General features: G+C 45.6%; 1 protein-coding gene across 8 annotated transcripts in view; it reads left to right on the forward strand.

The window, feature by feature from the left end:
• Window positions 1-4,289: 4,289 nt before the first annotated feature.
• Window positions 4,290-26,610, forward strand: part of PACC1 (proton activated chloride channel 1) — a 49,729-nt gene continuing 27,408 nt past the window's right edge. For 5 of the 8 annotated variants that reach the window (XR_012158246.1, XM_073338982.1, XM_073338987.1 and 2 more), the window contains exons 1-5: window positions 4,290-4,520; window positions 11,259-11,358; window positions 14,981-15,196; window positions 17,514-17,668; window positions 20,235-20,377. Coding sequence is in view for 7 of the 8 variants with exons in the window: in XM_073338982.1 (XP_073195083.1) it covers window positions 4,485-4,520; window positions 11,259-11,358; window positions 14,981-15,196; window positions 17,514-17,668; window positions 20,235-20,377 (650 nt within the window). In the remaining variant the exon portion in view is untranslated. The other 3 variants (XM_073338988.1, XM_073338984.1, XM_073338983.1) reach the window with 3 other exon arrangements.

Here is a 26,610-nt window from a genome sequence, read left to right on the forward strand (position 1 = left end):
TGGTGATAGCCCATCCAAAGTGACAACTCTTTACACAATGTGCATGACAATCAAGCTGGGCTATTTCCTGCATAAATCCAGGTTCTCACATCCCCCCACCCCCATACACACAGAAACTCACTCTCCTGCTGGTAATAGCTCATCCAAACTGACCACTCTTCAAGTTAAAATCCAAGTGAAACCAGAACATCTGGGGGGGGGGGGGGTAGGAAAAAACAAGAGGAAACAGGCTACCTTGCATAATGACTTAGCCACTCCAAGTCTCTATTTAAGCCTAAATTAATAGTATCCAATTTGCAAATGAATTCCAATTCAGCAGTTTCTCGCTGGAGTCTGGATTTGAAGTTTTTTTGTTTTAAGATAGCGACCTTCATGTCTGTGATCGCGTGACCAGAGAGATTGAAGTGTTCTCCGACTGGTTTATGAATGTTACAATTCTTGACATCTGATTTGTGTCCATTTATTCTTTTACGTAGAGACTGTCCAGTTTGACCAATGTACATGGCAGAGGGGCATTGCTGGCACATGATGGCATATATCACATTGGTGGATGTGCAGGTGAACGAGCCTCTGATAGTGTGGCTGATGTTATTAGGCCCTGTGATGGTGTCCCCTGAATAGATATGTGGGCACAGTTGGCAACGGGCTTTGTTGCAAGGATAAGTTCCTGGGTTAGTGGTTCTGTTGTGTGGTATGTGGTTGTTGGTGAGTATTTGCTTCAGGTTGCGGGGCTGTCTGTAGGCAAGGACTGGCCTGTCTCCCAAGATTTGTGAGAGTGTTGGGTCATCCTTTAGGATAGGTTGTAGATCCTTAATAATGAACTTTGTGACTTTGTCCTTACCCATAACTACTTCACATTTGGGGACAATGTATACCTTCAGATCAGCGGCACTGCTATGGGTACCCGCATGGCCCCACAGTATGCCAACATTTTTATGGCTGATTTAGAACAACGCTTCCTCAGCTCTTGTCCCCTAAAGCCCCTACTCTACTTGCGCTATATTGATGACATCTTCATCATCTGGACCCATGGAAAAGAAGCCCTTGAGGAATTCCACCATGATTTCAACAATTTCCATCCCACCACCAACCTCAGCCTGGTCCAGTCCACACAAGAGATCCACTTCCTGGACACTACAGTGCTAATAAACAATGGTCACATAAACACCACCCTATACCGGAAACCTACTGACCGCTATTCCTACCTGCATGCCTCCAGCTTTCACCCTGACCACACCACACGATCCATCGTCTACAGCCAAGCTCTGCGATACAACCGCATTTGCTCCAACCCCTCAGACAGAGACAAACACCTACAAGATCTCTGTCAAGCTTTCTTACAACTACAATACCCACCTGCAGAAGTAAAGAAACAGATTGATAGAGCCAGAAGAGTTCCCAGAAGTTACCTACTACAGGACAGGCCTAACAAAGAAAATAACAGAACGCCACTAGCCGTCACCTTCAGCCCCCAACTAAAACCCCTCCAACGCATTATTAAGGATCTACAACCTATCCTAAAGGATGACCCAACACTCTCACAAATCTTGGGAGACAGGCCAGTCCTTGCCTACAGACAGCCCCGCAACCTGAAGCAAATACTCACCAACAACCACATACCACACAACAGAACCACTAACCCAGGAACTTATCCTTGCAACAAAGCCCGTTGCCAACTGTGCCCACATATCTATTCAGGGGACACCATCACAGGGCCTAATAACATCAGCCACACTATCAGAGGCTCGTTCACCTGCACATCCACCAATGTGATATATGCCATCATGTGCCAGCAATGCCCCTCTGCCATGTACATTGGTCAAACTGGACAGTCTCTACGTAAAAGAATAAATGGACACAAATCAGATGTCAAGAATTGTAACATTCATAAACCAGTCGGAGAACACTTCAATCTCTCTGGTCACGCGATCACAGACATGAAGGTCGCTATCTTAAAACAAAAAAACTTCAAATCCAGACTCCAGCGAGAAACTGCTGAATTGGAATTCATTTGCAAATTGGATACTATTAATTTAGGCTTAAATAGAGACTTGGAGTGGCTAAGTCATTATGCAAGGTAGCCTGTTTCCTCTTGTTTTTTCCTACCCCTCCCCCCCCCCCCCAGATGTTCTGGTTTCACTTGGATTTTAACTTGAAGAGTGGTCAGTTTGGATGAGCTATTACCAGCAGGAGAGTGAGTTTCTGTGTGTATGGGGGTGGGGGGATGTGAGAACCTGGATTTATGCAGGAAATAGCCCAGCTTGATTGTCATGCACATTGTGTAAAGAGTTGTCACTTTGGATGGGCTATCACCAGCAGGAGAGTGAATTTGTGTGGGGGGGTGGAGGGTGAGAAAACCTGGATTTGTGCTGAAAATCACTTTAGATAAGCTATTACCAGCAGGACAGTGGGGTGGGAATAGGTATTGTTTCATATTCTCTGTGTATATATAAAGCCTGCTGCAGTTTCCACGATATGCATCTGAGGAAGTGAGCTGTAGCTCACGAAAGCTTATGCTCTAATAAATTGGTTAGTCTCTAAGGTGCCACAAGTCCTCCTTTTCTTTTTGTAAAATGTTGATCTCACTCTTTTTTTAGAGCAAAGCTGTATCTCAAGTACCCCTTGCTCAAACCATCTCATATTTGGACCACACTCTCTACCCCAGATCCTCATTAGGCACAGGAGTTTTTAAGACAATGCACTTAAGCATTTGGATTTTAGAAAAAGCTGTTAAGCAGTAAGCTATTCTATAGTGGTACTGCTGTAATGTTAAGTTAGTTCATTAGTTAGTACCTCTTACAGTTCTGGCATTTAGGGCAGTGACGAAGCTCCTCCACTCCTGTCTGTTTCTGGCACGTCTTTCAATGGTTACCCAGCTGTGCCCCAGGTTTTTTCAGCTCAGCTTCCACAGGTCTTTGCCATGTTGTTTTTGGGCAACCTCATATTTGCTTACCTTCAGGTGTTCATCTTATTGCTATTCTCATGATGGAATCAGTTTGGATGTAATGTTAGGAGTGGTTTGTGTATATATATGTTTTTGAATTTCAAACGTAACAGTCAGTTGCATGATAGGAGAAGCAGCACTAATGCTATTTAGAATGTATTTATATATTATTTGCATATGAATAGCTTGTCAGTCTGCATTTATGTAGCACCCTTCATCTCCAAAGCATGTCACATATATTGGCTCTGATCTTCCAGTCAGATCTATGTGGGTGGATCTTTGCAGAGCCCCACTGAGGTCTGCGGACTCCATCTGGGTCTGACTGCAGAATCAGGGTCCATTAACTGGATATTCTATAACACCCTACAAGTAAGTAAGGAATTAGAAATGGTGTGCACCTTAGACAGAGACTGTAAAATTGTTTTTCCAGGCCATTTTCTGAAAAGCAGCACATCCGGCATTTAAAAATATTTAATTAAAACACACGCTTCCTATCTAACCTGTGTATCTTTACCAGACTGAGGCACTTATTAAACCTTCAATATTAAAAATATTTTAAAATAAGTCTGACAACCTCTAAAATGTAGCATTTAAAAAGGTGTGTAACTCTCTTTAGTCTGTTGCAATTGTATTGCTGTGTGATGACTGTTTGTTCCCATCTTCAGCCCCAAAGCAGGATTCACCAGCAATTAATAAAGAGGTTTAGAAAGTAAAATCGCTGTTGCCAGTTCTTGTGATGGTTATTGAAAGTCTTGCAGTATGTGGTGTATTTATTAAAGCCCCAGCTCCCAGAATTCTGTGATTATGTGATAACCTCACCTTTCATTTTTAAAAAAGCAAGTTGCTAGCCCTCTTAGAAGAAGAGAAAAACCTGAAACTCTGAACTCTAAATGTTCAAAAACCAGAAGGCAAATAAAAAAGAAACCATAATTATTATTTTAAGCCTCTCTCTTGATTTTGCGGGGGGGCCTGACATTTTTGAATTCCTGGGGCTGGCAGTTCTAGTCTTCCCACATATCACTCCTCTGCTCTGCCTCTCCTGGTGCTCCCGCACACGGAGACCCGTGGGTTGCTGTCTCTCGTGGAGAAATCCTGTTAAACATCGTGGTGCTCACCGCTGACATGCACAGAAAATGCTGTTTCCCTGCTGGACAGTCCCCAGGCGGCTTTAAATCGTTCGCGGCTTCCGTGAAAAGGCTTCTTGGGTAGCCGTAGGTCAGGATAGAGCCGGGGCCCTGCGTGGTCGGTTTTAAACTACATTCCCCAGAATCCTGCGCTTCTCACGCCTGCGCTGCAACTGCTCCGCCTGAGGGAAGGGGGTGGGGGCAGCCGCGGCAACGGCCGCAGGCGGAGAAGACAGAGGGTGAGGCGCGCGCGCCTGCGCCGACAGCCTGCCGCGGGGGCGGGGAGACAGGGTCCATGAGGGCTCGCGCTGGGGTGGCAGAGCCTCGGGCTCCTTGCTGTCGTGCGCCTGCTGTTCCCCCCTCTCAGCCCTCGGGGGCTGCCGCCGAGGCTGGTTCCCGCGCTCTTCGCTGGTGCCATGCTCAGACAAGAGAGCGCCGCGTCTTACCAGGAGGTACTGAGGGGCGGCGGGGAGGGGAGAAGGTTAATTCGGTCGGGCGAGTGCCTCGGCGTCAGGAAGGCAGGCGGCGCCGCAAGCCGGGGGGGGTCTTTTGTTTGCCCAGCCGACTCCGTAACGGGGGCTCAGCAGCTGTGCACCGGCAAATGGGTTGCGGCCGTGGCTTGAAAGCTGCAAGACAGCGACGGCGATAAGAGCAGCACGGTGCCGGACGGCTTCGCAGCAGCCTCTGAGGGCGCAGCCGTTTCCAGCTAGGTGCAGCAATCCGGTGACGTGCACATTAATGGTAAACCTCAGATCTACGGTGAAATAGCGCTGCGGCTGATTGCCCTGGACCTGCGCTCAAGCTGAACACCGCTATCACTTGGGCGTATGTGTGTTGTTCCCCTTCAGTCTGTTTAAAAGCAATTGCAGTATCTTCGTCTTGGCGCCAGTCCCCGCGCTTATTAAACAGTCATCTTCTGGTTATCCAGATCTTCAGTGACTTTGATAGGTCACCTAGGGCATAGAAAGTCAGAGCCATAGCAAAACCGGCTGGCTGTTGGCTTTATGTTGCCCTAGGCAAACTGTAAAGTGTCCATTCCTTCCAACCTGCAGTCACTCAGAGAGATCGCCTCATGAATGGTTTTGCTGCCTAAGGCATCCACCTGCTTTCTCTGTATGGTAGAGCCCTGATCCCTAGGGTCCTTGTATTTAAATACATAGGCACGAAAAAGGATGATCTCTGATACAGGCAAATACATGTTTGTATTTAAAAACAAGGAAATGTCAGTGAAAATACAGTCCATTGTAAATTGTAGAAAGTATAGGTACATACAGTGGGCAGGTGACTTTATCACTTTTATAGCAAAGGAGGGGTCTGTCAGACATGAAAAGTGATACTGAAGGCCCAGTTGTAATCGTGCCAGAAGCCTGCATCTAGTTTGCATATCAAACTCTTATATAAGCATAATATTATACTTGCTTGTACTTGTATCTTTCTTGGTAGGTGCATAGAAATTGTCTTGTTCAAGTTAATCGTCACCTTTGCCTTCACCACACAGCTGTTTACCTCATTTTAGGAAGTTGCAAGCTACATTTGGCCTTGGGCTTGCGCCGTAGGAAGCTCTAGTTTAGCCTATCGGCATTTATCAGTTCTTCTCCCATTTATCATGTTAGACTAGAAGACATTAAAAGATTTAAATAACCTCATGTACAAACAAGTGAAACAGAACATTTCTCCCTTTATTCATACCCCCCAGCAGGGTTTTCTCTGACTGGATGAAATTCACTTCACTCACATAAAGGTAGGAAGTGGGTGAAGAGCAGGTGGTGCTGCTATTTCTGTAACCAGCCCTGAACTGAAGTATGGGTTTTGTATCTCCCCTGATCTGCCCCTATCTCCCAAGTCAGTGTTGACATCCATTAGGGCCTCATCCTCCCTGATTGAACTAACCTCGTTATCCCTAGCCTGATTCTTACTTGCATATTTATACCTGCCTCTGGAAATCTCCACTACATGAATCTGATGAAGTGGGTAGTCACCCACAAAAGCTTATGCTCCAGTATGTCTGTTAGTCTGTAAGGTGCCACAGGACTCTTTGCCGCTTTTACATCTGTGAATAGTTTCATTCATATGGGCATATACTGGTACATTTGAAGAAACTGGAATAAACTTGCATGGTAATACTGCTCCTGCTATCCTGTTATTGGTGGACTGTAGCTTTTAGTGTGTATGCAGATGGGACTGGCTGTGAAATAGGTTTTGTAAGGTTGCATACACTCATTCTGGATTGAATGCTGTGCTCCCAAGATGTAATGGCTTACCCCATGGTTGAGTTAAGCTTTTAAAGTCCAGTGCTATATGTGATTCTTAGTGGTTTGGAGTGAATTTTGTATGCACGTTTGTGGTCAGATGAGTTTTCTGGACTTCCAGTGAAGTCAGTTGTCCTTACAAGCATCAGACCACCAGCACAGCTCACCTAGTTACTAAGGGTGCGATCCATGAAGGGACTTAGGTGCCTACGTCCCTTTGTGGATCTGGGCCCAAGGGTTAGTGCTTCTTACGCTTTGGGCTGACAGCCCTGTGATGGTTTTAAGTGTAAGAGGCTTGTAAAAATAGAACTGTCTCACCAGTGCAGAACTCCAAATGTTATATTTTGCTTCTGAAGTGCATTGAAATGCTCTATATTTTGATTTTTCCTCTTTCTTCCATTCCAGCATATTAAAGAAGGGTCATTGTAGATTTACCCTGAGAGTGTAATAAATGTTGTATCATAATATGTTTTCTACTTTTGATATTACACTGAAATTTATTGCAGTTATTTTTTCCATTCCATTTTTATTTTAATTTAATTTGACATGGAAGTTCTCTCTCACTGCAATTTACATATTGCTGTGAATTGGAAACAATTGCGGCTTATTCAGCTTCTCAAGTTCCACTCTGCTCAAAACCTCTCATTGCACTTGGTTTTCTTTGTTTAGACCTGATGTGACCAAGTTGCAGGTTTAAAGAAAGAATGAACCATCTGTTGTTAATTATATTCTGTGCTTCTGTAGGACCTTTCATCTGAGGATTTCAATGCATTTTATGTTGATTAAACCTTCAAACACCTGTGAAGAGTAGATAGTAGTATTCTCATTTTACAGAGAGCTAAACTGGGGCATTGAGAGGTTAAGTAATTAGTCCATAGTGTCACAGTCTGGCAGTGGTAGAGCCCAGAATACCGAATGCCTTTAACCCCCTAACTAGACAATATAGGCAGATGAAGTGTCTGTGTGTTAGGAGGAAGAGTGTCTAATGGTGAGAGAAGATGAGAAGTCAGGAGCTGAGGAAACTATTTCTGGTTCTGCCACTGACTAGGTCTGTGACTTTTGATAAGTCCCTTAGGTCTTTTCTGCATGAGGAAGTTGCACAAGTATAACTTGAATCAACTTTTAAACTGTAAAAGGCCTTGTCTACAGCAATGATCAGTTCATGGCAAGCAGCGGTGTGACTCTACCCTGCAGTAGTCTGTGAGGATCCATCCATGTGAACCCAGCTGAAATGTATTAACAGTTAGTTAGTGCCATTTGATTAGCCACATTTCAAAGGAGACTAAATCAAAGGTCACTAATGAATTATTAATAGGAATCAGCAGAGTCTGCACACACAGTTAGTCCCACAGCAGTCTTGTGTGGGGTAGAGTCACAACTCGCCTTGCGCCAAACTAAATGTTCCTACAGTCTAATCTTTAAGTAAACTGGTGCTAAAGGCTTTGCAGACACTTTTATTTCAGCATAAGAGTGTCTTATTTTGGTTTAACTAAACCTGTTCCTAATCCAGGAGTGGTCAACCTGCGGCTCCGGAGCCACATGCGGCTCTTCAGAGGTTAATATGCAGCTCCTTGCATAGGCGCTGACTCCACGGCTGGAGCTACAGATGTTAATTTTCCAGTGTGCTGGGGGGTGCTCACTGCTCAACCCTCTGCTCTGCCCCAGGCCCTGCCCCCACTCCATCCCTTCCCCCAAGGCCCCTTCCCCTGAGCCTGCCACCCCGATAGCCTCCTGCACTTGTAAAACAGCTGACTGTGGGGGAGGGGGAAGTAGGCGCAGATTGGTGGGGGCTGTCGGCAGGCGGGAGGCACTGGGAGTGGATTGGGGGCTGCTGACGTATTATTGTGGTTCTTTGGCAATGTACGCTGGTAAATTCTGGCTCCTTCTCAGGCTCAGGTTGGCCACGCCTGTCCTAATCTATTCAAGTTAACCTGCAATAATCCACTCTTAAACTGACATAAGAATCCACACTGCTTTGCGTATCTGTTTAACTATGGCCATGTCTACACTACCACTTTTGTCAGTATAATTTATGTTGCTCAGGAATATGAAAAAACACCCCCTCCCCTGAGCGACATAAGTTACACTGACAGAAGAGCCGGAGTGTACAGCGCTATGTTGGCGGGAGAGTTGCTACCGCTGACCGTGGAGGTGGTTTTGTTATGTCAACGGGAGAGCTCTCTCCCGTCAGTATAGTGCGGCTACATGGGCGATCTTACAGCAGTGCAGTTGTGCCCCTGTAAGCTTACTAGTATAGACATGGCCTTAATATGTTGAAATTCACACCTTAAGTTATACTGGGGCAACAAAACCTCTGTCGACAAAACCTTTCTCTCTCTGCTGGTCTGAGTCTCTGCTGCCTCACACCCTGAGAAGTCAGTCACACCTGTGCAAAGTGTGTGTGAAACAGCGGTAACATTTTGCGCTCGCTTTGTGCAGGTGTGAATGACTACACAAAGTTGCAAGAAGAAAGGGGAGCATCAGGCTCTTTGCCTAAGAAGATTTTGCATCTGTAAAATGAATAATATTTGAGAGCTGGAATATAAGTCGCTAAAAAGTGAAAATGATCAATCAGTATATTTTATTACAATGTTTAAAATAAAAAAATGTATATTTTAAAATGAGATAGACAAAAGTTGGTGCAAAGGAAGGATCCTTAGCCCTTCAACTTCTGTGAGGGACACCTGGGGAAAAGATGATAGGACTTTTTTCTTAAACAAAAGGAAAACCAAGTTTTCATTGTTTGGATTCCATGTGTTCCCCAGTTCTTTGTCTAGATGCTTTGTGGTATATATTGATGCCTATCTCATGTGACAAGCTTACGACATTGACCAAAATGTCCTGGCAGTTTGGGCTCTGAGTTGGAACAAGAAAACGCGTGATCGCTATTACTTCTTTGCAAAGCCCTGATTTGTTTGTTAGCAGCTGCACTGAGCTGAAAAATAAAGAGCAGCGATTTGTCGACTTTTTGACTGTTCATTTGTAATGACACATCCGCTGAGGTGGTTTGGGCTGCGCTCTGGAGTAACTTGCACTAATATCTATGTTAAAAACAATAACATTTCTTGCATGCCCTTCTGATGCCCATCCGATGAAGTAAGCTGTAGCTCACGAAAGCTTATGCTCAAATAAATTTGTTAGTCTCTAAGGTGCCACAAGCACTCCTTTTCTTTCTTCTGATTGTAAGCAGTGTCATGATGAGCTCCACCCTGACATCTGGTGGTGAGGTGTGGCAAGTTGTGGGAAAGAACTTCAGGGGCCGATCTCATTTGCATAGGCACACCCACCACGCCTAGAATGAGACCATAGCTGCCCAAATGGTCACTTTGGCTGCTGTGGGATCCCCAGTGTCTCTGTTATTGGGGCAGGAAGAATAAATTGTTATTACCCTGATTATGGGAACTGTGCTTGGAACTGTACATGGCCTTTTGTTATGATGGAGGGATTCACCGTCAACTAAGTAGCACTCGCTAGGCAAGGGTCATGGGTTCCAAAACTGTGTGAATGGAGAGAGGCTGGGGACAAGTATTAATACTTGGTGGCATGGGCCCCTTGGTGAGGGCCTTACATGCTAATTGCACTTCCTCCTCTCTCCACTGTGGAATATCAGAGCTAATTTTGATTTCATTAGAAGTCTAGTTATAGGCTGCTGAGCCCGCTTTGGGCTGACAGTGCACCAGCACTGGGGCTCCCCTACTACAAGCTGAATTCACCTAAGAACTGAAATCACTGAGCGTTGTGTTAAGTAGTGGGGGAGCCTGAAGATATATTGTGGAGCAGTTTGTGGGACGGCTGGAGTGCCTTGTGGACCGGCTGGTGAAGCAGTTCGACGCAGAGCAGTTTGTGGATGGCAGGAGCTGCTTGTGGGCCGTGGAGCTGAGCGAAGGAGTTCGTGGGGCGGCTAGCGGAGCGCAGCTGAGCGAAGGAGTTCGTGGGGCGGCTGGCGGAGCGGAGCGCCACTATGGGGCGGTCAGCTTCAGATCATGTAAGGTGTCTCTTACCCCCGTCCCATCTCCACCCAGGTTGGGAGGTAAAGCTCTGCAGATAAACTTTCGAACTCTGGGGCTGCCCTGACCAGGGACAGAGACTTTTGGGGCATTGGACTTTTGGGACTTTGGGTGATTTGCGGTTGCCGGACTCAAGAACCAAAGGGAAAGGGGCATGCCCCAATTTGCTTGGGGTGGGTTTTTTTTTTTGCTCATGGGTTGTGTTATGAATCCTGTTGGTGGTGTTTCCCCAACATAATGCCACATTGTTTCTCTCTGTTATTAAAAGGCTTTTGCTACACTCAGACTATGTGCTTGCGAGAGGGGAAGTATTGCCTCTTGGAGGCGCCCAGCGGGGGTGGTATATATTTGTCCCAGGTCACTGGGTGGGGGCTCGAGCTGGTTTGCATTGTGTTATTGGAATGGATCTCCTAGATATTGAACCCGGCCCTTGTTGCTGCCAACTCTGACGGGCAGAAGGGTTACATGATTGCAGTGTGCTAATGCTTTGTCCTGTGGCATGGGTTGTGATTTGTAATAATATATATGCTGAAACATGGACCTACTTCACTCAAGAACATGTTGAGATCATGAGACACTACCTTAATTTTGAAGGTTCAAGTGGGCTGAAGATGCTGTTGAAAAGTGCTGGTTTTTAAAGGGTGTTGGTGTGCTGGACTGTGTTGGTGTGTGAAAAATCTGGGTTCAATTTCAGGCTCCCACACTTCCGTTGTTGCCTTGGCAAGTCATTTAATCTCTCAGAAATGGGGATAATACTTCCTTTCTCCCATCCTTAGTCTTGTCTCTTTATGTCGTAAGCTCTTTTCCTGTGTATTTGTGTAGCACCTAGCACAATGGGGCTCAGCTAGATCCCACTGCACTACTATAATACAAAAAAATAATCATTATTGTGGTGATATAAAAGTACATTTGAAAATGGGATGTATTTCCTCAGCTGAGTGAGGAAGTGGAGCATGGAGCTGAGCATCCAGAGCCAGTGGAGGAGGGGGAAGTGGACGACGATCAGGAGGATACCAGTTCAGCTATTTTACCAGGTGAGAGCTGCTGTTCCAGAAGTCCTCTATCAAGTGCCTAATAAAAGCTGCTTGTTTTGAATGGCCTTTTGGGGAGCAATTGAAACAATAAATGGCTCACTGTCAGTAATGAAATACTGTACCAAAGAAGAGCTGAAGAGTTCCTTACCCATGAGACCACATCACGGTATCTCCTCTGCTACAGATATTAACCTGGTGTTAGAACCAAACCAAAGAAAATCCAGCAAAATCCATTTAAAAGGAGATTGTTTCTCTGCCTTAGAAAGGTGAAGTGCTGAGCTGACCCTGCTGGGATTTGAATGTGCAATTCCAGGGAGCCGGTGTATTGCAACTTAGCGGTATAGGCATTGTCTACCTAAGCAGGTTGCACCAGTTAAACAGAAGGTGTGGTTTTAAACCAATTTAGGCCTTGTCTACACTACAGAGTTTTGTCAAGAAAAGTTATGCTGCTTTAATTAAACTGCTGTTGCATGTACACAGTATGCTTCTTGTGTCAGTAGAGCACATCCACACTAGCAGCTCTTGCGTTGACACAGAGAGCAGTGCACTGTGGGTAGCTATTCCACTGGGCAACTGGCTGCAGGGTGCTTTGGGAAGGGTTTGCAATGCCTCATGGGCAGGGACAGTGTCACATGATGATGATTTCTCAACCCCATGGTTCCAGGGGCATCCTGTACATTGCCAGCTGCTTTTCAACTGAAATGTATGGGGGCAGAAGAGTGGGGAAAGGAGAGAGTGTGTGTGTGTGTTGGGGGGAGACAGAAACTGTGTGGGTTGGTGGAGAGTGTGTCGGCATGCTGTCTCTTTAAGGTCACACAGCAGCCTGAGCAACCAATCCTGAGGCAGGAGGAGGGGGACACATCAGCCCGGCTCTGCACAGCAATCTCTCTCCCCCAGTACCCCCCGACTTCCCAGAGCTTTGAAAGGGGAGCGGTGCCTGCCTTCGAAGTTAGATGCAGAGCAGCCAAATTCAAAACAGTGAATAGAACAGTCTCGGTGGGAATTGTGGGATACTGGGAGAGGCCAGTTATGGTGACATAATGAATGGCAGCATCTACACTGACACTTTGTTGCTTTAACTTTGCCCTGAAAAGCTCTATGCCTCTTGTCGAGGTGATCTTATTTTGTTGGCAAAACAGAAAGAGTTTTGCTGCCAAAAGTAGCTTTGTAATGTGTACCCCTCCCCTGTTTTGTCAAAACTGTGTAGTGTAGACAAGGCCTAACTTCCGATACAGTAAATACTGTGTGGATGTGCATTTTGGTTTAAATCCGGTTTATTGCAGTGTTGAGTAAGAATAGGTGTAAACTAAGTGTCCATACTCACTTTTGCACTTGTTTAAAAAAACAATATAAGTTTAATTGGTGCAATTTTCTTGTGTAGATAAGGCCCTGGTTTTTTAGGCTGTCCTCTCCTGGCAGTAACTGTGTGGGAATGGCCTGTGTGACCGTGGAATCCCATTATTTGACTAGGCACATGTTCACTGGGAGCTTTTAAAGGGTCAGTATTTACTGTGGTAGGGAACAAACATCTCAGCATACTCCTACATTTGAAGGATAGGACATATGGTGGCATGATAAAGGCTGATTTTTTTTTTTATATGGCCCCCGGTGTAAAAGACCAAATTGGCAAAATATAGCCACCACTTCTGGCACTTCTGCATGTGCCATTTATAACCCCCATTTGTGTGTGCAACTATATAGTGCACATAGTTAAACCTCCTTGTGTGTAAGTCAAGTGTTGGTTCTTAAAAGTTGTGCAGGCAAGTCATGGGTGGGGGTGTCTACACATATGAAGGGAAGCTGATTAAAGGACTTTGACAGTATTACCCATCCTGTTGATAAAGATAGTGAAAGTGTTTGAGAGAGGATAACTTCAGATTTTTTCTAGAGTTAACTGGAATCCTTCTCATGTGCAACTTTATATAATATGCATACGGAGTTAGATGTTAGACTTTAGTCTTTAAAAATGTAGGGATAACATATAACTGACTGACTTCTAAGCTGGGGCATGCATAGGGTTGCCAACTTTCTGCTCGCACAAAACCAAACACCCTTGCCCCACCGCATCTCTGAGGTCCCTCCCCAACTCAGTCCACACACACACACCCATTACTCACTCTCCCCACACTCACTCACTTGGTCATTTTCACTGGGCTGGCTCAGAGGGTTGCGGTGCAGGATGGGGCGCGGGCTCTGGGGCGGAGCCAGAAATGAGGAGTTAAGGGTGCGGGAGGGGGCTCTGGGCTGGGGCAGGCAGTTGGGTGCAGGAGGGGGATGAGGGCTCCAGCTGGGGGTGTGAGCTCTGGGTTGGAGCCAGGGATGGGGGGTGCAGGAGGGAGCTCCGGGCTGGGGCTGAGGGGTTTGGAGTGTGGGAAGGTGTTCTGGGTTGAGGTGCGGGGGGTGGTGTGAGGGCTCAAGCTGGGGATGGGTATGCAGACACTGGGGTGTAGGAGGGTGCTGGGGGGTGGAGCTGAGGGGTTCGGCATATGGGAGGGGGCGCTGGGCTGAGGCAGGGGGTTAAGGAATGGGAGGGGGGTGAGGGCCCTGGGCTGGGGGGGTGAGTTCTGGGGGAGGGCAGAAATGAGGGGTTCAGGGTGTGGGAGGAGGCTTCGGGCTGGGACCAAGGGGTTCAGAGGGTGGGAGGGGATTGCGGCAAGGGTTTGGGGCGTGGGAGGGGGTCAGGGGTGCAGGCTCCGGGTGGTGCTTACCTCACCCCCCCTCTTACCTCCTGGCGGCGCTTACCCAGAAGAAGCAGCATATCCCCTGTCCAGCTCCTATATGGAGGTGCGGCCAGGCGGTTCTGTGCACTGCCCTGTCCATGGGTGCTGCCCCCCTAGCTCCCATTGGCCATAGTTCCCAGCCAATGGGAGCTGTGGAACCGGCACTTGGAGCAGAGACAACGTGTGGAGCCCCCTGGCTGCCCTACGTGTGGGAGCTGGAGTGGGGACATGCCGCTGCTTCAGGGAGCTGCGCGGAGCCAGAGCAGGCAGGGCGCCTGCCTTAGCCCTGCTGCGCCTCCGACCGGACTTTTAACTGCCCGGTTAGCCGTGCTGACTGGAGCCACCAGGGTCCCTTTTCGACCAGGTGTTCCCATAGAAAACCAGACACATGGTAACCCTGTGCATGCACGCTGCTGTTAGCTAGCTACATAAGAGCACTACAGTGCCGAAAGCCTCTGTGTTGATGCACAGATTAAATCTGGTCAGGATCAGTTGGTTCAGACTTGGGAGAGATGAGTCTTTTATGCTGTGGGGGGGGAAAAAGGCTCCGTCAGGGAACTTTTCGCTGTGAACTCTGAATTTTTCAGCTGACCTGGCCTCTTTTTTTAATGTATTTTTCTTCTGCCTGTTGTGTCCCTAGGCACTATCCGTAATGTGGGAGGTAAAACAAAGACAGAACCCTCCCTCTCCTTACTGATTACACCTCGTCATGTTCATGGGAAGTAACAGACGACTGTTCGCTAGTCAAAAAACATTAATTTGTTTTTGTATTTTAAATCAAACTAAGCCTGTTGTTCCCTCTCATTGCAAATGGTTCATCTTGAAATAAACACTCTGCATGATTCAGTGTGGAAGACTGTAAGTAAATATACTTACAAATTTTAATCCCATATTTTGTTCAGTCCTAGATAGTGAATCAGGTACCAGTAGCCCTTCTGTGCGTTTCAGCAAGACCTGCCTAAAGAATGTCTTTTCAGTAATTCTCCTCTTCATTTATCTGCTGCTCATGGCTGTAGCTGTGTTCCTTGTCTACCAAACTATCACTGACTTCAGGGAAAAGCTCAAACACCCGGTGATGTCTGTCTCTTACAAGGAGGTGCCCTTGTATGATGCTCCTGGTAAGTCTCTGGAAATAAATCATCATAGTGGTGAAGTCCAACTGTATCTCAAGACGTCATTCAAATCTTTGCATGTGTTACTGACAGCATTTTGCATGTAACAAGTGCTGGTGCCGTTTACTCTCCAAGTCGGTCCAAGTGATGCAAAAAATGCTTTGGGCTTTGCTTCTCTTTTTGTTTAACACATGGTGGTGGTGACTTCAATGCATGGAACCTTTTCTCCGTTATTATGAGACAGACTTGATGAATCTGAACGTGTATAATGTTAATACGAGCTTTAGAGGCTCATGCAGCTCTTCAGTAGCTCATATGAGGCTTTTTTTGCAGAGTCCATAGACTTGAATAGGGTCATCTTGATCTCTTGGGAGTGAGAAGAGAATTGATCACCGGAGTGCTCCTTAAGCTATTTAACCTAGCCAAGGCAGCACATCTGACTGCTGCCAGGATCCCTGCCCCTTGAAATATCAAGAAATAATGGTCAAAAGAAGGCAGAGCTTTCGTATTAAAAGGATTTTATAGGCAGCCACAAAATCATCATACTGTCATAGTTTGCTGTTGCACTGCAATATTTACATTATAGCATTGCATCAGTAGGCAGTGACAATGAAACAGCTCCACCCTATCAATATCACAACACAACATCAGAGCATCATATGGCAGTCCTTTGGTGACTTCATTGTTCTTTTTAAAATGCTTTGGAGTAGTGTGTGTGTGTGTGTGTATGTGTGTGTATATATATATGTGTGTATATATATATATATATATATAAAATGTGTGTGTATGTGTATATAAAAAAAAATTAACCAGTTAATGTTCACAGTGTGGTAGAGCATGCAGTTCAAATCAGCACTTGCAGCAGCTTACTCAAAGGGACACAGTCAACTTAAAAATCACACTTTTTTGTCTGAAAATTTTACCCACCTACTCTTGTTAGGAGTAATCCCTCCCATGACTATTGTTGAAAGATTAGAGAGAAAATATTTGGGGTTTTTTCAGCTATACTGTGTGCATTTGACAGCATTCTGTGTAAAGTTAATTTTAATTATTTCCTCTGTAGTCAGTTAGGCCCCAATTCTCCAATCAGATCTTTGTGGGGAGCTGCATTCACAAGCTCAGGTGTCTACTGACAGGGATCTGATGTAAGGTCCCTTGATGTAAGCCTTTGTCTGTTTCCCCTATGATTTGTGTGAGTCTTTCACACCGTGACAGGGGAGAAAAAGACATTTTAAAAAATAAAAATCTAATTGTAAAACCACAAAAATTGGCAGTGGGCCCACAGGAAGTTGTAGGATCTGAAATTACTTTTTAACTTTTTTTAAAACTGACCAGATTTTTCTTCCAAGCATGGAACACTGGAGATTAGCAAAATGTATTTTAGACGCTCTCCACTTTCCTTTTTGACTTATGAGAGGGCATACAGGGTACTTCAGTAACTGGTGTAGGTTTATAAATCACATGTAGCATATTTTTACTTTTCAAGTAGTTGATCTATATTGTCTTCAAGCAAATCTGTGTTGCCCAGACTAAATGTGGCAAAAGAGCTTTGCTGGTTTTCATGAGGGGGAAGCCAGAAAGAAACACATGAAGTTTTTATACCCACCATTGGACTTAAGCATTGTTGTACTTTATGCTAAATATATTAATTGCAGCATAGGTGGGGAAAAAATAGCTTGCCTCCCTGATGACAAAAGTGATGAGAGAGGATAATTTGTTGACACGTGTTTTATATCTTTGATTTATCTTGATATAGTATTTAGTAATTTTAATGTCTATTTGTTGCCATAGGAAGGAACATCTTTTCGCTTTTATTTTGTCAGCCAGTGACTTTAGAGATTCCGTAGACAGTACATTACTTCTGTTGGATATTCCCAATATGGGTTTATACACTATGGTTTAAGGGCTTGATCCAGTAAAACAGTTAAGCACTTTAAGTATTTGAGGAGTCCCATTGACTTCAGTAGGCCTATCCACCTATGCTTAGGTGCTTCTCTGGATTGGGGTTTTAGGGCCTGATCCAGCAGCTTCTGATGTTAGTGGAAAGATTCCCGTTGACTTCCGTGGGCTTTGGATCAGGCCCTGAAAGAGAAATAGGCAGAGTTTTTGTTTTATTTTTTAACCTGCTGCTCAGAGCTCAATCCTGCAAGGTGCTGAGCAGTCTAGCCCTGGTCCAGCGGAGCATTTAAGCACGTTAACTTGGAATGCTTTGCTGGATCTGGGAGCTCAGCACCTTGCAGGATTAAATCTTAGAATGATAATCCACTTGGGCAAGAAATCAACTCTCATTTATGTTTCTTCCAACTTTTTTCCCCTGAAACAGGTATTGCACTTTACCCAGGCAAGGCTCAGCTGCTTAGCTGCAAGCATCATTACTATGATCACATTCCGCCTCTGATAAACCCAGGTCAGCCAGGAGAAATTGAGTGCACCACTCAGAGAATCAACTACACAGATCCTTTTACTAATCAAACCATGGTAATGATTAAAAAGACAAAGGAACAGAATTCAGCGGATGGGGTGGTTTTGTGCACTGCAGCATTCCGGAGTAGCAGTATATGTTATCCAGGAACTGCTGTGAAAGACTTGCTTTCTTCTTTCTTAACTTTTTTCGAACAATCAGTCCTTATTTTTAGAAATGTAAAAGACATCAGTTGGTTTATTTTGTTGATAGCTGAGCGATATGTGTGTCATAAGAATCTGAATAGAATGGAACGGAATAGATATTTTTGACAGTGCAACTTTTGGTTCATTTCTTATAAAAATCAAAACTGGCATGCAACTTTAGATTGTGAGATATGTTCAATTTGTTGAATCCTGCTTCAGTTGAAGGCAGAAGTTTTTCCATGGACTTTCAGTTGGAGCAGGATAGGTCCTTAGATTCCCTTTTTACATATTCCATGTGTGGATGTACATACATATATTGTAATGTCACTTTTACCAAACTTGCTGGAATCTTCATGTGAATTTGGCACCCAGCTAAACTGATTAGATTAGGAAGGCACTCTGAATATCGAGTGAACCAATAGTGGTGATGCTCATGTAAGAAAGGAATTGAGTTGTAGTCCACCTTTATTTGCTGCATTTGCAAGAGCAATTTTTGATCATATTTAGATAATTTTTATTTAAAAAACAGGCTGAAATGTGTCAGTTTGTTGAGTTTAAAATTGTTGTTCATGTTTAATTTACTCTTTTTAAAGCAGTCTGTGTAAACACCCCTTCATGCCAACCATTTTTCCTCTTCTTTGCTCTTCACTTCTTTCTGGGGAGCTGCCCCCCACCCCTCTTCTTTGTGTTGATATTTATTTAAGAGCAAAGGCAATGTTAGGTTCATTTGTAATGTGTTCTCTCTCTCTGCTCTTGTTATGATTGCCTGTTTCAGTGTGCTAAAGTCCTGCATTTTGTGCTGCATGTATTAGATACATTTTAAGAATCTTTGTGCTCTTGTAGCTCTGATTTTGCACTTGACTCCACACTGTCAGACCTCTGCCCATGCAGAGTCCCACTGGAGTCAATGGGATTTCTCCTGCGGGCAACAAATTGCAGGATCAGGGATCTATACTGAGCATGCTGTCTGGTATGCAACTTCATGTACAATATTATGTTTTCTCTGCTTAAAGTGGGGTTCTGTTCCCCGACATCACTTTTCAAAGCCTGTCAGTCAAGGTTTGTCTATCGTCAGTGTTGGATCTTAGAATTATATTTATGTGAGATGTTTGGGCTAGATGAGTGACCGTCTGTTTTGCAGGGAATCCCCGCCTTTTCCTTAGGTAGACTCTCAAGTCATCCGGGGCTGCTGGAAGAGGCTTGTAGGATCCAATCCTCCATTCCTTGTGCACACAGAACTCCCAGTGACTTCAAGGCAGGTTGGAGTCAATTGGAGGTGTGATTCCATAAAGAATGTATGATTGGGCCCTGAAAAGGTACTGGCCTTTATAACATACTCCCCCCAGCCCTCTCTCGCCGCAGCAGCTGGGGCCAGGGCAGAGGTGCCTCTCCCTGGCAGCGGCAGCTCCAGTGGGCCTGGTCTGGGCCGAGGGAGGGTCTTCTTTCCCCGGCAGCACTGGTGGGCCTGGAGAGGGGCTTCTTTCCCCAGCAGCTCTGGCGGGGCTGGGCCAGGCCAGGCCGGGCCGAGGGAGGGGGCTCCTCTTCCCTGGCCGTGGCAAGTCCGGGACAGAGCAGGTCCATGTTGGGGTTGGTGGGGAGGGGCTCCTCTCCCCGCCGCGGCAGGTCCGTGCAGGGGGAGAGGCATCCCTGCATGGGGCTTATGAGGCAGCTGCATGGCTGCACATCTTAGAGGGAGCTTACACTCACACCCCCAGCTTGAAGTGTAGACGTGCTTCTAGACTAGCCAGGATCACTCTCCAGGTTCTAAGAGCTGAAAAATCATAGATTCACAGATTTTAAAGTCAGAAGGGATTATAATAATCTAATCTGACCTCATACATAATAGAACAGAACCTCGCCCAGTAACTTCTGTATCAAGCCCAATGATAGTAGTGAAACTAGAACTTTTAAAAAGACATCCAATCTTGATTTAAAGACTTCACTTTGCAGTGCAGACACTGCCTGAGATTTGAAGGTGTGATCATAGTATGGGTAGGCATCCCTGAGTTAGTTTTAATCGAGTTAATTCGGGTAACACAGCATACACATGGTGGCCCAGGCTCCAGAGTACAAGCCCTCCAGGGACCCAGGGTACTTATTTGGGTTGCTAGCCCATGCTACTATGTCTACACTGCTGCTTTACCCATGTTAGCTAAATGTAAAGCTAACATGACTATGCCTACCTGTGCTATGATCACACTTTCTCTTTGCAGAGTACATATACCCTTAATCAGCAAGTAGGAATTTAGGTATGCCCAACCATTCTCACTGGATATCTTAATTGATGTGTACTTACCAAAGGTATGAAAATGCCCATGTATACTAGATTTCTGTCATGCATTAGTGACAGGTGACAAGTTCAGTGACAGGAAATGAAGATTCCTTTACTTTTTTCATAGTTCTATCAATAACTCTCTTTCTTTCTCTGTGCTTATAGAAACATGCTTTGATTGTCCAAGGACCTCGAGATGTGAAGAAAAGGGAACTGGTGTTTTTGCAGTTCCATTTAAATGAAACAGACCAGGATTTCAGTGCAATAAACTATCTTCTGTTCTCTTCTTTCCAGGAGTTCCTCAACAGGTATGCACAGGAATAAAGGGTGTGGCCTAGTAAATATACTGTAAGATACATATTGTTACTAGTAGAATGAATTTAGGGCTTCTTGTTTTCCACTTCTGTTTTTACCGATTTTTAGGTGTGTGTTTGGGCTAGCTTGGGGCACTTTCATGCCTTGGAAAAATTGGTTTCTAGTCATTAATATTGGTGACTGAAGAATTTTGAGCTGAGGAAATGGTTTTCAGTGGCAAAAATCACCTCTGATCAATGTTGCCACCACTCATCACTTAACTTTGCACCAAAGATACTGAATGACCAGTCTGTGTTGTTGGTATGGATGACTTGGAAGTGAATGTCAGCAGGCAGCACAAACCGGAAATACATTTTAAAGAATTATAATTTTTCTGTTTTTATTTCTGTTAAGGGTTTTTTAAATCAATGATTAAAAAGAATCAGTGATGTTTTATCTGAAAGCTTAAACATAGTTACTCTGGACCCTTGTGTAAGGCTCTACAAAACGATTCACCTGTTTTGGGTGGGATTTTCAAAAGCACTCAGCAACAGACAAACTCCGCTTCCACTGAAGTGAATGGTAAAACTCCCACGGTATGTCTGCACTGCAGCTGGGAACAAGCCTGGCTTGTGCTCCTGGCGCTCATGCTGGTGTGCTAAAAATAGCAGTGTAGACGTTGCTTTGATGTTGTGGCTTGGTCTCAGGAGACCCCCCTTCTCTGCTTGAGAGCCTAAGCTCCAGCCTGAGCTGCAACATTGGCTGAGCTATTTTTAGTGCACTAGGAAAAGCCTGCAGACCCAGGCTTGCTCCCAGTTGCAATGTAGTCATATCCTCACTGACTGTAGTGGGAGCAGAATTAATCCAACACTGAGCATTTTGAAAATCTCACCCTTCTATTAACCCTCCCTTACCTGCAGGGGGCAGATTTTATTTTTATTCAGTCTTTGCACTGAATTACAATTAGTTGGTTCTGCTGTTCTCTGTGGCCCTGATCCAAAGCCCACTGAAGTTAATAGGAGTCTGCCTTTCTATTGATTTCAATAGGCTTTAAATCGGGTCCTAAATTGGGAAAACCAGTAATATTCACATATGTGGTAAGAGAAGAGAGCAGAGCCAGAAAAATCACACACCACGGCATAGTTCATATGGATTATGGGGACAGCCAGTCCTTTGAGGTAGGGAGGGGAAAATAATATTTTTAGTATTATCATCCTCAACATTTGTATTTCAGTAGCGTCTAGAGGCCTCAGCCAGGTTGGGGACTGATTGGACAGCAGCCAGCACAAAGAGAACAGATACCTCAAAGGGCTTAAATTGCAGGTGCTTTTTGGTAACAAATGATTGATTTTTCTCAAATTTTCCACAAAGCATTTGTCCTTCAGTGAGAAAGGGAAAACTTTCATACTTCATACTTTCAGTACTTTCATAATAAGTACTGATCTTCTGTAATCTTACTTAGTGCTAGAACATCCCAGAAAGTATCGTTGTCCAGGTATTTAAAATGTACCATTACTATTTCAGTACAAGAAAACACTGTTTTGTAGCTTTCAATAGAAATTAAGCTTAACATGAATCATCTGTTTTACAATCCGCTTTCTTTTTCTAGTTTTTATGTAATATATGTTGCTATCTTGGTAACTTACAATTAGCTACCGCATAGAGTTGGTCAGCCAGTCATTCAATACCTGTCTCTTGCTGACAGTGTACAAAGTCTGAATACTGGCCCCTCCAGATGCCTGCCTCTTTTGTGCCATATTCAAGCTCTGCAAGGGTGGGTATGTGTCCAAGTGAGTAGGTAGGAACTGCTTAAAAATGAACATTAGAAAGAATTCCCAGTGCATTGCAGGATTTAAGCAGAGTTTACATAATGGCACTGTGTGTGTGACAGCTTATAGGCACAGTAGCTGGGAATTGTTTGAGGGAACCGGATTCTACACCCTGGCCCCCAGGCTTGCCATAATTAGGCAGATCAGAGATGACATAATTGCTTAACCAATGGGAAGTTGCTCCACTCTTAAAGAAGCTGCCTGCTGACCAACCTGGCCCTCAGCACTGGAAGGCACCAGAGCTGCAAAGGTCAAGAAATCAAATGGTTTAAATTGGATCCACACATAATCGGGTTGATGCAGTGACAGAGCTAATAGGGGGTGAATGCCCCCTCGGCAGACTTTGGGTGCGTGTGGTGCCTTTTCACATGGGGCTGGTGAGCAAGTGTGCACTGTGTTCCCCTGGAAGGGGTGGTTCCTGGGGGGCTGGTTCCAGCTCCCTGCTCCAACTGTTGCAACATGGTGCACAGGATTGTGTGACAACGGTTGCAATGCCACTCACTCAAATTTGGTCCGGCCACCCCTGGATGGCAGTGTGATCCCATGCACCGTTGTGCCATGGCTGCAGTGGAGAGCCAGGCCCAGCCCCACAGGACAGGAGCTGTAACTGCCAGGTGACTGTGGAGTGGGCTCACTTCACTCTCCATCTCACCACCAACGACCCATTGCACCTCCCTTGCCCCCGGTTGCAAAATGTGACTCTGAAGAGCCTTGTGTGTCCATTTGCAGCAGTAAGACAAGCGGGATTTGGCATAAACTTTGAACAAACTAAGACATACAGTCCTTTAGTAAACTTGGCAGTATATGATGGGGTCACTTAGGGTGAACAGAGCCTTAATACAGTAAGTGTTCTAGCTGAGAGGCTGGGTTTAAATGAATTTTGGGTAAGGATCTGATTTGTAACTTTCAATATAAATTAAGCTTATCATGAATCATTTACTTTATAATTAGCTTTTCTTTTTATTCCGGTTTTTCATGTACTATATATTGCTGCCTTGGTAACCTACAATTAGCTACAATATTGAGAGCTTTATAAATGAAGTGGATTGAATAATTGAAGAGTCCAAGCTTGACCATGAAATAAATTTAAAAACCTTATAGATTCACATGTGGAATGCACTTGCTCTGACTTGGTCAGATTTCCAGTAGATGTCTATTTAAGCCAGGGGTGGGCAAACTTTTTTTGGCCTGAGGGCCGCATCAGGTTTCTGAAATTGTATGGAGGGCCGGTTAGGGGTGGCTGTGCATCCCCAAAAAGCCAGACATGGCCCGGCCCCTACCCCTTATCCAAGCCCCCGCACTTCTCACCCCCTGACGGCCCCCCCAGGGACCCCGGACCCCTGCCCCATCCTACCACCTCTTCTCCCTGACCACCCCCGGACCTCTCGCCCCTAACTGCGCCCTGCCCCTAACTTCCCCCCACCACCCCATTCAATCCCCCCCTTCCCGGCTTCCCCTCCCGGGACCCCTGCCCCCATTCCCTGCCCTCTGACCGCCCCCCGAATTCCCCTGCCCTCTATCAAACCCCCCCTGCTCCCTGCCACCTTACCATGCTGCCTGGCACACGGGTGGCAGGCAGCCGCGCCATGCAGCACAGAGCACTGGGCTCTGCCGCCCAGAGTATTGCGCTGTGTGGCTGCGGGGGAGGGGAGACAGCCTCCTGGGCCAGGAGCTCGGGCTGGGCAGGACGGTCCCACGGGCCGTAGGTTGCCCACCTCTGCCCTACTGCATATCTGACTTCTTCTAACTGCATCAATGACCATGTGGCTGCTTCATACATTTCCTCATATACTGCATGCAGTTCTGGAACCAAGGTTACTGCTATTGTTCTCAAGGAATGCACTTTTCAAAGTGGAAAAACTATTTCAGCATTCCGAAATCAGACTTCTGATATACACCAGAGGAGAATCCTGAACACTTGAAGAGAATTTAGGTAGCTCTGCTGCCTCTAAGCCAGGGTGGGCAAACTTTTTGGCCCAAGGGCCACAATGGCATTCAAAACTATATGGAGGGCTGGGTAGGGAAGGCTGTACCTCCCCAAACAGCCTGGCCCGCACCCCCTATCTTCCCCCTCCCACTTCTTGCCCCCTGACTGCCCCCCTCAGAATCCCTGATCCATCCAACACCCCCAGCTCGTTGTCCCGACTGCCCCCTCCTGGGACCCCTGCCCCCCCAGGACCTCCGCCCCCCCCGTTCCACATTCCCTGACCGCCCTGCCCCCCAAACCTCCACCCCATCCAACCGCTCCCTGTCCCCTGACTGCCCCCCACCAGAACGCCCGACCCATCCAACCCTCCCTGCTCCTTGTCCCCTGACTGCCCCGACCCCTATCCGCACCTCTGCCCCCTGACAGGCCCTCCGGGACTCCCATGCCTTAACCAGTGCGGGACCCTCCACCCACTCCCTGTCCCCGACTGCCCTCCAGGACTTCCCGCTTCCCCATGCTGGAGCCAGCCACACCGGCGGCACTGCGAGGTGAGGCTGTGGGGGAGGAGGAATAGTGGGGGAGGGGCTGGGGGCTCAGGGGCTGGGCAGGGCGGTCCTGCGGGCTGAACGTGGCCCACAGGCCATAGTTTGCCTACCTCTGATTTAAGCACGTATCTTGTTTAAATAATTTCCATAAAATTCACTCCCCTCCCTCCAATTACCAAGCTTGCACTCTGATGCAGGAATGAGCACTGAGATGTTTATAAAACATCTTTTGTTTTATTAGTGTCACATTATACTGTCTCTTAAAACTCTAGTTATTGGCTCTTGCTCAGTGTTGTTAATATTCACTCACTGTAATGATAGGAGGTGATACTAATTCTGATGAGAGAGGATGCATTATCAGTGACATGCACAACAGTTCACATAAAGTAACTCCTGTTAAAGACACTGTGCAATATGATTGCTGATGGTTGTATCATATAGAATTCCTGTGCTGTGGCTGCAGTTAGCTTTTGAGTTGCTTTGGAGAATAACTGATTGGCTGTTGTGAAATGTTCTCCGTTCTTAGGGGCTTTTGTCATCTATGGACATGATCCAAAGCCCATTCAAGACAGTGGAAAGACTCCTATTGACTTTGGTGGGCTTGGATCAGGCCCTACATTATTGTCTTTGGACAGAAATTCCATGGGACAGCATCTGTCTTTATTCTATATCGTATGTCTATGCTTAATGTTCTACAGCAAACGACATCAGTGAAGACTGTCGTGGGCCTCTGTTGTGTCTGGAGAATTGTACAGACGCTCCCCAGGTTACGGAAGACCTGACTTACGCAAATTTGCATTTAGGAAAAAAGTTCCGTAAGCTAGAAATAGGTTGTTGTTTTTTTTTTTGGCATAATGTTCAGGTATATGTTTCCGACTTAAACAAAATTTGAGTTATGCATGGCTTTCCAGAACGGAACGATTGTGCAAGTTGGGGAGTGTCTGTATCTCAAGTCTTGTGATTAACCAAGCGTAGAAACCTGTGCTGGGCCTGACTGTCTCTAGATGAGTTTAACCAGATGTCAGAATCACAGATTTACTCACTGCTTGCTGTGCTCTTTTGGCTTTTGTAGACTGTATGCTGTTTCTGGAACCTGAGTGTGTGCGTGATTTTTACGGTTGCTGCTGTACATGCCACTGTTAATTGTAGTGAGGAAAATTAATGAAACATTTATTTATAAAAAGTGAAACTAGAGAATAGAGTTTTTCTTTCCTTTATTATTAGTTTAACATCTGGGTTAGAAGGAAGGAAAACAAAACTTCACCGAAAATCTAGAAGTTAGGTAACATCTTAGCAAATCTAAAATAAAATTATTTCCTTATCTCTGTAGTGTTGCAAGATGAACAGCAGTATTAAATCCTAACTGCCCACTTGGGAATGGAGGCTGTGCTATTCAATGACCTAATTAGAGTTCACCACTGGTCCCTAGTGCCTGGATTGCCATGCACAGAATTGTGCAGATTAGTGAATTACAACACACAAGTAACAGAACTTCTAAAAATATGGCATTCCCATGTAATTGACTCTGTGTGTTGTACCTTATGACTTGCTGACTTTAAAAGAGACTCTTACACTAGAGCAATAATGAAAGGAATCCATAGAAATTTGGTTCGGTATATTGGCATTTTTGGGCCAGGATCTTGCATCAGGATTTGCTAGTCCAGACCCTTGTGCTCTGCTGGATGCCTTTGACTTCAATGGGACTCAATAGGGCTCCAAGTTAGAAGATTCTAATGCAAGATGATTCCCTTAGTCATGAAATATTTTAGGCAGTATCCCATGTGTCTAGTATTTGTGGTCAAAGGTTAGTCAGTGTCCATCTAAATAAACCCATAGTAAGCAGGTGTATTATCACTGGAAGTATTGTCCGGTAGCCCAGCCATAACACCAGCAGTTGGGAGAGCAAGTATCTGTGGCTCTGGCACTGGGCAAGCCACAACCTTTTT

The sequence above is a fragment of the Lepidochelys kempii genome, chromosome 3, assembly GCF_965140265.1.
Source record: "Lepidochelys kempii isolate rLepKem1 chromosome 3, rLepKem1.hap2, whole genome shotgun sequence".
NCBI classification, from domain to species: domain Eukaryota; kingdom Metazoa; phylum Chordata; order Testudines; family Cheloniidae; genus Lepidochelys; species Lepidochelys kempii.